General features: G+C 36.6%; 1 protein-coding gene across 5 annotated transcripts in view; it reads left to right on the forward strand.

Annotated features, from left to right (window-relative positions):
• LOC136032922 (rapamycin-insensitive companion of mTOR-like) overlaps positions 1–12,868 on the forward strand; it is a 167,492-nt gene that overhangs the window by 104,261 nt on the left and 50,363 nt on the right. For all 5 annotated transcript variants that reach the window (XM_065713389.1, XM_065713386.1, XM_065713387.1 and 2 more), the window contains exons 16-17: positions 3,787–4,036; positions 11,183–12,131. In XM_065713389.1, the coding sequence (XP_065569461.1) occupies positions 3,787–4,036; positions 11,183–12,131 (1,199 nt within the window). The remainder of the gene's footprint in view (positions 1–3,786; positions 4,037–11,182; positions 12,132–12,868) is intronic.

Raw genomic sequence — 12,868 nt, forward strand, 5'->3', positions numbered from 1 at the left:
ATCAGTAAGACTGCTAGGAGAATATTTTCATTGGCCATGTAATCGTCCAGATGCCTCAGAAAAGGAATCATCGTTTAATTTTTTTGTAACCAATTAAACTTGAAGTGTGTGACTAAATTACACTTTTAGACTGCAAAGTGGCATATACAAGTAGAATGGCCATTCCAGGAATGGGTGATACGCCTGAAGTTCTAAAGATCTTCTATGAATAACAGCGACACACCTCATTTACCTATTCCAATCGGCACATATTGTCTATACTTCAGGAGATACATAATTTACATATACCCATGAGGCCCTAGCAATCCGATCCGGCCATGAACCTTCCTTAGCACCTAGATCTAATACGGATACAAGCAGTACACTTCATTTGCATATTCCAAGGAGCACATAATTCACATATACCCCTGAGACCCTAAAAACTAGATGAACCTTCCCTAGCAAGCAGATCTCCTATGGATTCAGTGGGCACCACATTCGCATATTCCAGCTCGTACTACTTAAGAGAGTGTACGCAAAAAAACTTGAATTACACGTTTTTTTGTATAAAATGCCCTTGAGAACAGGAGAATATCAACAGTCTTGAATCAGAGCTGGAGAGAGAGAGAGAGAGAGAGAGAGAGAGAGAGAGAGAGAGAGAGAGAGAGAGAGAGAGAGAGAGAGAGAGAGAGAGAGAGAGAGAGAGAAAGAAAGAAAGAAAGAAAGAGAGATAGATAGAGAGAGAGGGAGAGGGAGGGAGAGAGAGAGTGAGACTTTTATTATACATATTATCAATATACGAAAGAACCACATCAGCCATTTTAGAAAGTCCAAGACTTGTTAGTAGTGGCCGATAAACATTCAATGAACAACAAATTCGACAACATTAACAAAAAAATGAGACAAAAAGAGGGAAAAGAAAACAAAAGTAAAATAAAGAAGAGAGAGAGAGAGACAGAGAGAAGAAAAAATTCCTACTTAAAAAACAAGACAATAAGCCATCCCATTTAAGTTATGTACTTAATCTCTTCTCAGAAGGTGGTTCTTCAGTCTACTCTTAAACTGGCTAACATTTTCTGATAACCTTATACTCGTTGATAAAGAATTTCATTCTACTGGTCCAGAAAACCTGGGACTAAAACTTGTCCTCTGAGAGCTGCGACACTCATATACCAAATCATCCATATTTCTAGTCTCATAACTGTGATTAAATAAAAAAAACAAGTTTTTTCAACTGAAAGTAAGGAGTGACATCAAAACTTAAAACGCACAGAAATTACTTCGTATATGAAAGAGGCTGCTTCCTCATCAACGCCCCGCTCTTTACGCTAAAGTTTGACTCTTTCTCTCAATTCTTCTTTCTAAAACAGTAAAAAACTTTAGCGTAAAGAGCAGGGCGTTGATGAGGAAGCAGCCTCTTTCATATACGAAGTAATTTCTGTGCGTTTTAAGTTTTGATGTCACTCCTTACTTTCAGTTGAAAAACTTGTTTTTTTTTATTTAATTTCTGAACGTTTTTGAATCAATGCATTTTTTGATTTTGGCTCTCCGCAGAGGAATAATCAAAACGAAATTTGCATTTTTTTTTTTTTTTTTTTGGCTCAATGGCTTTCTCATAATTTTGATCGAATGATTTTGAGAAAAAAAGAGCGGGGGACGAAGCCTAGTTGCCCCCCGATTTTTTGGTTAATTAAAAAGGCAACTAGAACTTTTAATTTTTTACAAATCTTTTTATTGGTAAAAGATTTACGTAACTTATAAATTAGCTTACGTAAAGAACTTTTGTATTTTCATGTTTTTATTACATATATGAGGGGATTCGCCCCATCGTCAGTACCTCGCTCTTTAAACTAAAGCTTAAATTTTATCCCAATTCATTAAGAATGACCCCCTGAATCACAAAAGCCGTAGAATAAGTAGTTGAAATTACCGAAAATACTTTAGCGTAAAGAGCGAGGTATTAGAAGGAGGTGAGCCCCTCATATGGGTAATAATTTCTGTTTGTTTTAAGTTTTATTGCTGTTCCTTACTTCCAGCTGAAAAAGCTTTTTCACTTTTATTTTTTAATTGTTTTTTTTAAATAATGCTAGTAAATCCTGCTCTCCCTGCATGGAAATTTTCTTCTCCCATTACAAATTCTCGAAGGAAAGTTCCCCCAGCATATCCCCCTCTTCTCAACCCCTCCCCCAAACCAAAAAAATCCTCCTGAAAACGCCTGTATACTTCCCAATAACCATTACTATATGTAAGCACAGGTCAAAGTTTGTAACTTGTTGCCCCTCCCACGGGGACTGTGGGGGAGTAAGTCGTCCCCAAAGACATAGTTATAAGGTTTTTCGACTACGCTGAATAAAATGGCTATCTCAGAATTTTGATCCGTTGACTTTGGGAAAATAATTAGCGTGGGAGGGGGCCTAGGTGCCCTCCATTTTTTTTGGTCACTTAAAAAGGGCACTAGAACTTTTCATTTCCGTTAGAATAAGCCCTCTTGCAACATTCTAGGACAACTGGGTCGATACGATCACCCCTGGAAAAAAAAAAAAAAAAAAAAAAACAAATAAACACGCATCCATGATCTGCCTTCTGGCAAAAAATGCAAAATTCCACATTTTTGTAGATAGGAGCTCGAAACTTCTACAATAGGGTTCTCTGATACGCTGAATCTGATGGTGTGATTTTAAGATTCTTAAGATTCTATGACTTTTAGGGGGCGTTTCCCCCTATTTTCTAAAATAACGCAAATTTTCTCAGGCTCGTAACTTTTGGTATCAAAATTCCATTTTTTAGAGTTTTGGTTACTATTGAGCCGGGTCGCTCCTTACTACAGTTCGTTACCACGAACTGTTTGATATGAAGCATTCCTTGTAAATATTTGACGAAAAATTTCAGGGGGCAAACCATAAATAGTATGAAATACAAAAATAGCAAGTTGATAACCATGAAGTTGGCTAACATTAAGGATCATGGGTTTTCTATAACAATTAACTGTATCATTTTCACCATGGACATAATTTCCTAATAACTGACAACTTTATTTTGTAAAATCTTGACACGTTTAAAATTTGTATAAAATCCACTTGTCCATACCACTCAACCCTAAGAAATAGAATGCATGACAATAGAATGATAAAGAGTTAAAAGGGCAGAACGAAGTAACTGATTTCTCAGAAGCTGAATCAGGCCAAGCCCTCTAGATACCTTAGCTGCCACTTGATCACTATGTGCTTTCCAACTCAGATTTTGATCAAGCTGGAAACCAAGGTATCTCACTAAATATATTAATATTATGATATATATATATATATATATATATATATATATATATATATATATATATATATATATATATATATATATATATATATATATATATATATATATATATATATATATATATATATATATATATATATATATATATGTATATAAACTTTTTGATTAGTAGGTATTGTTTCCTATCTGGCAGCAATTGATTTCAAGATTCTTGGAGCTCAGAACTCAAATGACAGGTAACGGATGGGCAGAATTATTTCGTAATCACAAAGAGCAAGCAAAAATGAAAAGCATAAAAATAAACACACGTTTTTTTTTCAAATCTACTTACATAACGATTTTATGTCTTCAGAAGTTTTTAGAGGCTTACAAGCCACTTAATTTTTTCTTTTTTTTACTCTCTTGATTTTTCATTAATAGTTGGAAGATCTCAAATTTTTCATGTATATCTTTTATTTATTTTTTTTCAACTTGTAGCCTACAATATTTTGAAATTGTCGTACCTTTCATAACATCCCATTCGTTGCGTTTCAGGCTATTGACAAATGTGACTGCTGTTCTGACCAATCGACTATGCATCTTAAGTCAGCCCTTTGGACAGTTGGTCATATTGGCGGTGCTTCAAGTGAGGGTTTAAGACTTGTTCAAAGTCATGGAGATGTTTTATTGAAGATCTGTCGGATTTCTAGCTCTTGTCGTACACTATCTGTTCGTGGCACTGCTTTCTACGCATTGTGTCTTATTGCAAGGACATCTGAAGGGGCAGAGGCTTTGAAACGATATGGTAATTTTATTTTGTTTTATAGTGTCTTGTATTTTCAGTCAAGTATTGTGAAACCATCAGCCACTCAAGGGCTAATTTGACTCAGTCCGTGTTTTAAGATTTATCATGAAAGTGCTTCATTCGACCTTAACCTAATTATGATATCTAACAATATATTTGGTAAGGGCCTGTAAGGAAAAATAAATAGCGACGAAGACCACGCTGCCTTTTTGATCAGAAACATCAAAAACAGGAAGAACAATAGGGAATTATTTTTGTAAGACAGTGGAAATCTAATTTGAATCAATTTTTCAGCCCTGTTTGTCTGTAAGGAAATACGTATATTTTTACATCTAAAGGTACTATTACTTAGTATAAACTTAATAGGATTATTTAAATAATAAATATGTATTATTTTTACATATGAGCCGACTTGCTCGGTACGTAAAGCATCCAACTTCCATTTCAGGGTTTCGGGTTTGAGCTGGGTATTGGGCTTTTTTCCGTGTGTAAAAATAAAGTCTTGAAATAATATTCCTTCTTCAGTAACAGTTGCATTTGATGAAGGGGGAGGGAGAATCTTTCCTCTTCGTAAATAAGTATTATGAAGTTATAGCTTTGGTAATTCTATCCCAGTCTATCCTGTTTTGTCCCTCGGCTGAGGGATTGAGCTGAATCTTTCAGTAAAAGTTCGGTTGGACGGCAAATTGATTTTGAGTTATTTTTTTGTGGAGGGGGGATTTTTTTATACCTCTCATCCGACAGGCTTCGCTGCTAGCTCTGTTGATAATAGGACTGACACCAGCAACTTGCAAAAAAAAATCTTTTGAATGCTGGAAATTTTATAGCAGGCATTTTGCTCTTGAATTTCGCATTTTGCTTCAAGCTAATGAAATGATGGGCAATAATTAATTAATGGATGCTTTGTTGAAGCGTAGACCAAGTACTAGAAGACTCTCAGTTTTCCATGGTGAGCAAAATTAAACAAGAAGGATTTATAACAAGTATATACTATTAGCATAAGGAAATTTTCGAGACTTCTGCAGAGGGAGAAAACCCACTCAAAGAGCTTTCTGGGGACTAATCCATGAGCCGTCAGGATTTGTTTACAAAATTTTTTTAATGAATGTAATGTTTATATGTTCGTCTGTTTAAGTTTATTACCAGCCGTAGCTTATTCATTTTTATAAAATGAGCATCTACCTCTTTATTTTTTTAAATTTCAGTAATTTCACCTTCTCTCCTCTCAATCATGCTCCTTTAATTGCCGTCACCAGTTACTGCTTTATCGCACCACCTAAACTTATAAACAAACAAATTTAAAAACATTTCCATGTCTAAAAAGTCCTTAAATTTTAGCAGCCAAAAATAAACAGATCTAATTCTAGGGTTTTTTACAATCAGCTACCTATATCTGACAAATGTCTAGCAGTTTACTAGAGCCCCCCTCTATCGCAGAATATCTCTTCAACGGTGACCCCAAAATAAAAGAAAAGTAGTTTTTTTTGCTTCAAAATTTTACTCTGTTTATGTTAAATCCCCTTCCTCTTAATTTACTGATTAATATCCTAAATTTATTCAAATAAAATTAACAAGGTCTTTACATTCTATTACACAATATTGCACTCAAGTTTCACGACGAGGTTTTTCATTTTTTATTTTTTTAACTTGTAATCTAACCATTTTCACAAAACCCCTTTCTAACTACTCAAATATTAGAAAAAAAGAGAAGACCCAAATAGCTATGAGAGTGAACAAAATACTGAAAAAAATTATTAAACTTATTATTATTGAAGCTTCGAAAAAAGAAAAAAAAATCTATCTATGTTATCTACGTTTCATTTGCAAACGAGGCTTTATTTCTAATCCTAAGTTGAAAAATGTTAAGGTGTCTCGTATAAAATTTGGGGGAGGGGGGCTTTAACGAGTTTACATACAATTAGTTTGCATGTTTTTGAAACTTGTTAAATGGATAGATATATTTTTGTGTTTTAGTTTAAATTTCTATATGTCTGTTGACTTTATTGACAGAATTCACTTTCAGGATTAGAATTTGCTTTCAGGAATTAAAGTTCTTTAATATTCAATAAAATAAAATGAAATACTAGAATATCAAATTAATGACCCACAGTGAGGTGAACTAATGTGTGAGCTGGAAACACTTGTTTCCGAAGAATGAAAATTTTAGTTTTAATGAAATTTTTTTTTTTACTAATACGAATGAATCAGTACCATATTATTCCTTTCTATTAGAAGTATTCTGGACTACTTAATGAAGCGTTTAAAAGTGGGCTATATTGTATGTACTATGAAAGCTCCTTTCTCTTTTTGTGTCTTCTACCCCATTAGTAGAAGTGAGCAGCTTTGTAAAGGCACATTGAGTGCTTAATCTACAAGAATCTACTGCTTTTTTTTGTTTTTGTTTTTTATTTTACATCTAAGAAAATTGGATTTTAAGCTTCGATGACAAAAAGTATAAGGGAAGTAAAAGCTTTAGTATGTTTTAATAAAAAAATGATAACATTCTGTTTTTTCTTCTTTTTTTTAGTCCAACCTTCTTTCCCCTCAGTGCTGCCAAAATAATGAAATTCCAAAACTAACAATTATATTCATGCACTGCCTAAACTTAACAAGAGCTCATAAGGCACTTGTGACGAGGTTGGAAAAGCCAAGAGCTCATATCGCATGAGCTCTCGCAAAATTCTAAAGATCAATCGATTGACTTAAAAGGAAAATCAGAGGCTTAATGCCGGTTCGGATTTAAATTAAGAGCTCTGTGGTATGAGGTCCTTCTAAATATCAAAATTCATTAAAGATCCGATCACCATTCGTAAGTTAAAAATACCTCATTTTTTCTAATTTTTCCTCTCCCTTCAGCCCCCCAGATGGTTGAATCGGGGAAAACGACTGTTATCAGGTCGATTTGTGCAGGTCCCTGACACGCCTACCAATTTTCATCGTCCTAGCACGTCCAAAAGCACCGAACTCGCCAAAGTACTGAACCCCCCTAACTCCCCCAAGAGAGCGGATCCAGTCTGGTTGCGTCAATCACGTATCTACGACATGTGCTTATTCTTCCCACCAAGTTTCATCCCGATCCCTCCACTAGAAGTGTTTTCTAAGATTTACGGTACCCCCCCCCCCCCCAATGTCACCAGATCTGGTCGGGATTTAAATTAAGAGCTCTGAGACATGAGTTCCTTCTAAATATAAAATTTCAATAAGATCCGGTGACCTTATCGTAAGTTAAAAATACCTCAATTTTTCTAATTTTTCCGAATTCACACCCCCCCCCACTCCTTCAAAGAGATCAATTCAGTCCGGTTATGATAATCATATATGTAGGATTTGTGCTTATTCTTCTCACCAAGTTTCATCACCGTCTTTCCACTCTAAGCGTTTTCCAAGATTTCCCGTTTCCTCCTTCAACTCCCTTCAATATCACCGGATACAGTCGGGATTCAAAATACGAGCTCTGAGACACAAGGTCGTTCTAAATATCAAATTTCATTAAGATCCGATGGCCCATTCGTAAGTTAAAAATACCTCATTTTTGTCAATTTTTCCTCTCCCTCTAGTCCCCCAGATGGTCGAGGAAACGACTGTCATTAAGTCAATTCGTGCAGGTTTCTGACACGCCTACCAATTGTAATCGTCCTAGCACGTTCAGAAGCACCGAACTCGCCAAAGCGCTGAAATCCCCCCCCCCAACTCCCCGGAGAGAGCGGATATGGTCCGGTTATTTCAATCGCTTACCCGGGACTTGTGCTTATTCTCCCCACCAAGTTTCATCCTGATCTCTCCACTCTAAGTGCTTTCCAAGATTTCCGGTTTTCCCCTCCAACTCCCCCAATGTCATCGGATCTGGTCGGGATTTAAAATAAGAGCTTTGAAGCACGAAATCCTTCTGAATATCAAATTTCATTAAGATACGAGTTAAAAATACGCCATTTTTCTGATTTTTCAGAATTAACCGTCCCTCCACTTCCCCTGCCCCCTTCCCCCCCAGATGGTCGAATCTTTCATTGTCCTAATCTTGCCAACTTTCATTGTCCTAGCTTATCTGGAAGTGCCCGAACTAGCAAAACCGGGACCGACAGACCGCCAGAAATTTCTATTGCTATATGTCACTTTGTAAATACCAGGTGCCATAAAAACCAATAAATTTGAAATATATACCATATTAACTAATTGTTAATTCTGAGAGTTGAAGACCATAATTTTGGTTGTTCTGTAACCAATTAGTATTATGGAACATCCGATTAGCCGTTTTGCAGGGCGCCCTTCCGTCACAGGACAACCCTACCATGGTGGAATCAAAATTGCGAAAAATCACCAAAAACACTTCTAATTCATTCGCAAATCCTTCTTTTTATCATAACTTCAATTCCCTCTACATTTCTCACGAATGCTCTATATTAATCCAAATGAAAACTTTGTCTTTATATCATATTACCCAGAAATGTTTTTAAATGTTTTCAGTCATACGCAAATTCATTCTAGACTATCTCTCTCAACTGAAAATCCCTCCTCAACTCTCTTTCTCACTACTTTTTACAGGCACAAATAAGCTAAGCCTCTTTTGTTTTTCTGTGAACATACAGGCCAAAGTTCCTTGCATAGTTTTGATAACAGTAACGTGCCTTACCTCCACACTAAACTTGAAGTCTCTGTCTTGACATAGAATGTTTTTTCTAAATTGGCTTAACCTATTAATTTATTTAATGAGCTAGATTAAACCCCGTAGAAAACTGCCACTGTCATCCATGGCTTCATGCCAGGTGACGGTTGACATGACATATTTAGAAACCTTCGAGACCTATTCTCTGTATAGCGAAACTCTCGAAACTGTTAATAATAAAACACTTTACCGGTGATTTGGGCTCAATATTCAAACGATTGCCAGTACAAACCCTGTGGAAAACTGCCACTGTTATCCATGGCTTCATGCCAGGTGGTGGTTGACATGACATATTTAGAAACCTTCGAGCCTTATTCTCTGTATCGGGAAACTCTAGAAAATGTTAAGAATAAAGCACTTTACCGGTGATTTGGGTTCAAATTCAGACGATCGCCAGTACAAACCCCTTTGAAAACTGCCACTGTTATCCATGGCTTCATGGCCCTGTGGTGGTTGACATTACATATTTAGAAACCTTCGAGCCCTATTCTCTATACCAGGAAACTCTAGAAAATGTTAATAATAAAACACTTTACCGGTTATTTGGCTTGAACATTCAAACGATCGCCAGTACAAACCCTGTGGAAAACTGCCACTGTTATCCGTGGCTTCATGCCAAGTGGTGGTTGATATGTCATATTCAGAAACCTTCGAGCCCTATTCTCTGTACCGGGAAACTCTAGGAAATGTTAACAATAAAAACACTTTACCAGTGATATGGGTTCAACATTCAAACAATCGCCAGTACATGAAGCCATGGATAACAGTGGCAGTTTTCCACGGGGTTTGTACTAGCGATCGTTTGAATGTACGTACAAACACCGATGGAAACGACATACATGAGATTACTTGATGAATGTAGGATCAAGAGTGATTTAGCTTCTGGATCAGATATGACATGTTTTCACATCGCAAAGACTTTGACGACAACCCAATTGCTACTACTTCTAACAGATCACCGCAGAGCCTAGCCGCCTGAGGCCAACACAGCTACGCCCGCCCTAGCCATCTCAACCTTTCTCTCATTGTAGCCCTAGAAGGTGGGATTGAGCCACGCTTTTCCTATAACTTACTGTTTGAAATACGGTCAGTCAGCCGGGAACCCAATACCTAGGCAATTTCGCTGGAAAACATCTTCCTTCGTTTTCTGGAGCGCACATGCTTCAGAACAATATTTGACCTCTTTCGACACTGTAGCTTCCAATATTCTAATCTTGGCTTACATTCTTGTCTTCCTATTCTTCCAAATTTTGTTCAACTGAAAAAACACACTGAGTCTTGGTTAACCTACTTTTAACATCTTCTCTGCTCTCACCTTCTTTATTAATAATGCTACCAGGATAAGTGAAGCTGTCCACTTTATCGATCTTTTCATTACCCATCGTCATCTTTTCATCCTTACTTATTCCTAGCGTTAGCGACTTAGTCTTCCTAACATTAATTATCAAGCATATTCTAGCACCCTGAACTATGGAACCTCTATACCATCTTGCTGCCGCCCTCGTAACTATCTTTAAAAAGAAAACTATTGTTAATGTGTCTCTATCACTTAAGGTAGATATCTCGGAAATTGCGATTTGATACTTGTATCATCAAAATTAATAGGCGCTACATATCTCCTACAGAAGGTCGGGCAACGTAGTCTGTTAGGGTTTCTATGCTAAACTAACCTTTCTCAAAGTGCCCATCTTGACTGCATCTGATCCGTTCGCCAGGAAGCCAAGAGTAACTTCTTGTTCTGCAAGCTTTCTTCCATCTAATTTGGTCATCCCACTATATAAGCCCAAGATGTTCACCAAATATAAGACAACCCCGGAGGAATATAGCCTGCTTTGATTTCCAGAAGGAGGAACGCCTAGGAAAGAGTACATGAAAGGTAGCTTCACTCGGCACTGCAAGTCTTGTTGGAACCGCTTCTTTCAGTTGTTCCATCAAAACTATCTGGTGACTCCATCAAGATAAGGCTTAAGTGGTACTTGAAACTTAATGATTAATCTAGACAAAGGTCTAGTGGCATATTGGGCACTCCTGATGTACCCCGTGCTGCGGAGTACGTGCAAGAAGGCGGGCCTTTATTTCAAACCTTTTTAAAAGCGTAGCCATGTCAATTTTAACAAAAAAATTAAATATGTACTCCACAGTAGATAATTGCAACATTGGCCAATCAGATTATTGTTCGTCAGCCTCATCATGTGTGCACACTGTTCTAAACCTTGGAGAAAGGGGTCCCAAAAAGTAGTTTCGGACCACAGCTTTTTCAGGAGAGTTACTCTTTGGACCAACCTCTCTTAGGGGTGGATGTGGTGGGGTTCTTATCCCCTGTATATGCCGACATTAGTATCTTCATTCGAGGTTATTTTTTTAGATGATAATATAGTATATGGAAGCTTATCTGCTTAAATTAGTAGGGGGTCTGTTCCTATAGATCCAATTCTGTTACAAATTTCTTATTTGTGAATGTTTTCTAAAACTGTTCTGTCCTTTAGGCTGGATTGCTGTTAGACACGATCACCATGAACAATGGCCCATAGTGTCAGAAGATGAATGGGAATTAGTTACGGGATATGAAACAATTCCTTCAGAGTTGAGTGGTATTGTCTCAGAACGTAATAGAACTACAAGTCAGTGTTCCGATAAAAGTGTGTCATTTGCTGATGAAATTGATTTTATAGAAGCTCTTGATGTGCATGTAGAAGAAGAAAGCGAAACTGTAAAATGGGATACAGATTCTTTAAGTACTTCTACATCAAATCAGGAATCCATTGAAAAGAGAAAATTCCAATTTTTTCCTCTAAGAAAAAAAGCTAATACTCTACCTAGAACTGTTCCTTCAACACCTGTTATTCACCGCAGAACTCAGAGTATGTCGGAAGGTGGTCCAAGCAGAATTTTAAAAGTAATAAGGGAGTCTTTTCGTTCACGACGAAAGTCAATGACACGTAACGACTCCCTTTCAGATATAAGCACTCCCGGTAGCTCAGTTTCGTCTTCCTTCACTATGAGCTCGTTCAAGGAACGGTGGAAGCTTTTTCGTCATTCCAAGTCTTATGAATCTACAAGCCCAACTATGCCAGTTACTTCTGAGATAGTTTCTACCTCAGTGCTGCCCCCTTCTATTTTAGAGACTACTCCACTGACTACAGATGTGTTGGTCAATAAAGATGAACCTAGTCTCTCGTCAGAACTCTCTACATCCGTTACTGAACGCTTAAAACAGAAAAGAAGTGCCTTTTTTGCTGATCTCGAAGTGACGCCTGTTTCTATGTCTGAGAAAAGTGAATTGACTGAAAAAGGAACGGTTATTTCTGCTGTTTCTGATAAAGAAAGGAAGGAACTCGAATTTTCGCTCGATATGCCCAAGTTCCTAATAAATTCAGCTAGTGCCGGAGGAGTAGTTCAAGCCAGGAAACAAAGTATTCTAGAATTACCAAAACAGTAAGTATTGTGCAAACTCTGTATTTTACTGGTACGTAGTTGATTTTTTTTTTTTTTACAAATATTTTCTTAGAATTTTTTTTTTTAATTGAGATGTTGTGAGTGAACTGAAAAATTGAAATGTTTTAAAATTGTCTTGTCTTAAAGGGAATGGTCGGACTTAACTATTACTGTTGGTGTTTTTCCTATATTTTAGTTTCATTTTTTTCTCACACTTTAGTTTTCCACTGCACTTTTTTTCTTATAAATTCATAAGAAAAAAATATTCAACTTCAGCTGCTTCAGGTGCTCAGAAATAAAAGGTGTCAGCACAATAAACGAAGAATCAGTACAAGGAAACACATGACAAATAGTGAACCTTTTTATCAACCGACAAAAAGAAGAATAAATAGATCTTTCGATAAATAGCTCATTTTCCTTCTTGAGAAAACAATAGAAAAAGACTCTGCAAGTCAGAAATTTTTTCTCTCTTTTTTCTACACAAAGCAAAAGTCTACGCAGTAAAAGAAAGCAGGGAAAGCTGAATAATAGTGATTAATCTTATGGGTTCTAAAACCAGACTTGTGAACATGAATTGTAGAGAAAGTATGTGGCATTTTTCTTTTCGATAGTATGTATTTTAAACATAATTTCTAAAGGTTATATTTTCGCTTAGCAAGGCAACTTTTCCTTTTTGTATCTTATATACCAAATAATTAAGCACACTCTTTATTACCCCTGTTGGGCGGCATATTAAG

This window comes from Artemia franciscana, chromosome 11 (assembly GCF_032884065.1).
Source record: "Artemia franciscana chromosome 11, ASM3288406v1, whole genome shotgun sequence".
In the NCBI taxonomy this organism is placed as follows: domain Eukaryota; kingdom Metazoa; phylum Arthropoda; class Branchiopoda; order Anostraca; family Artemiidae; genus Artemia; species Artemia franciscana.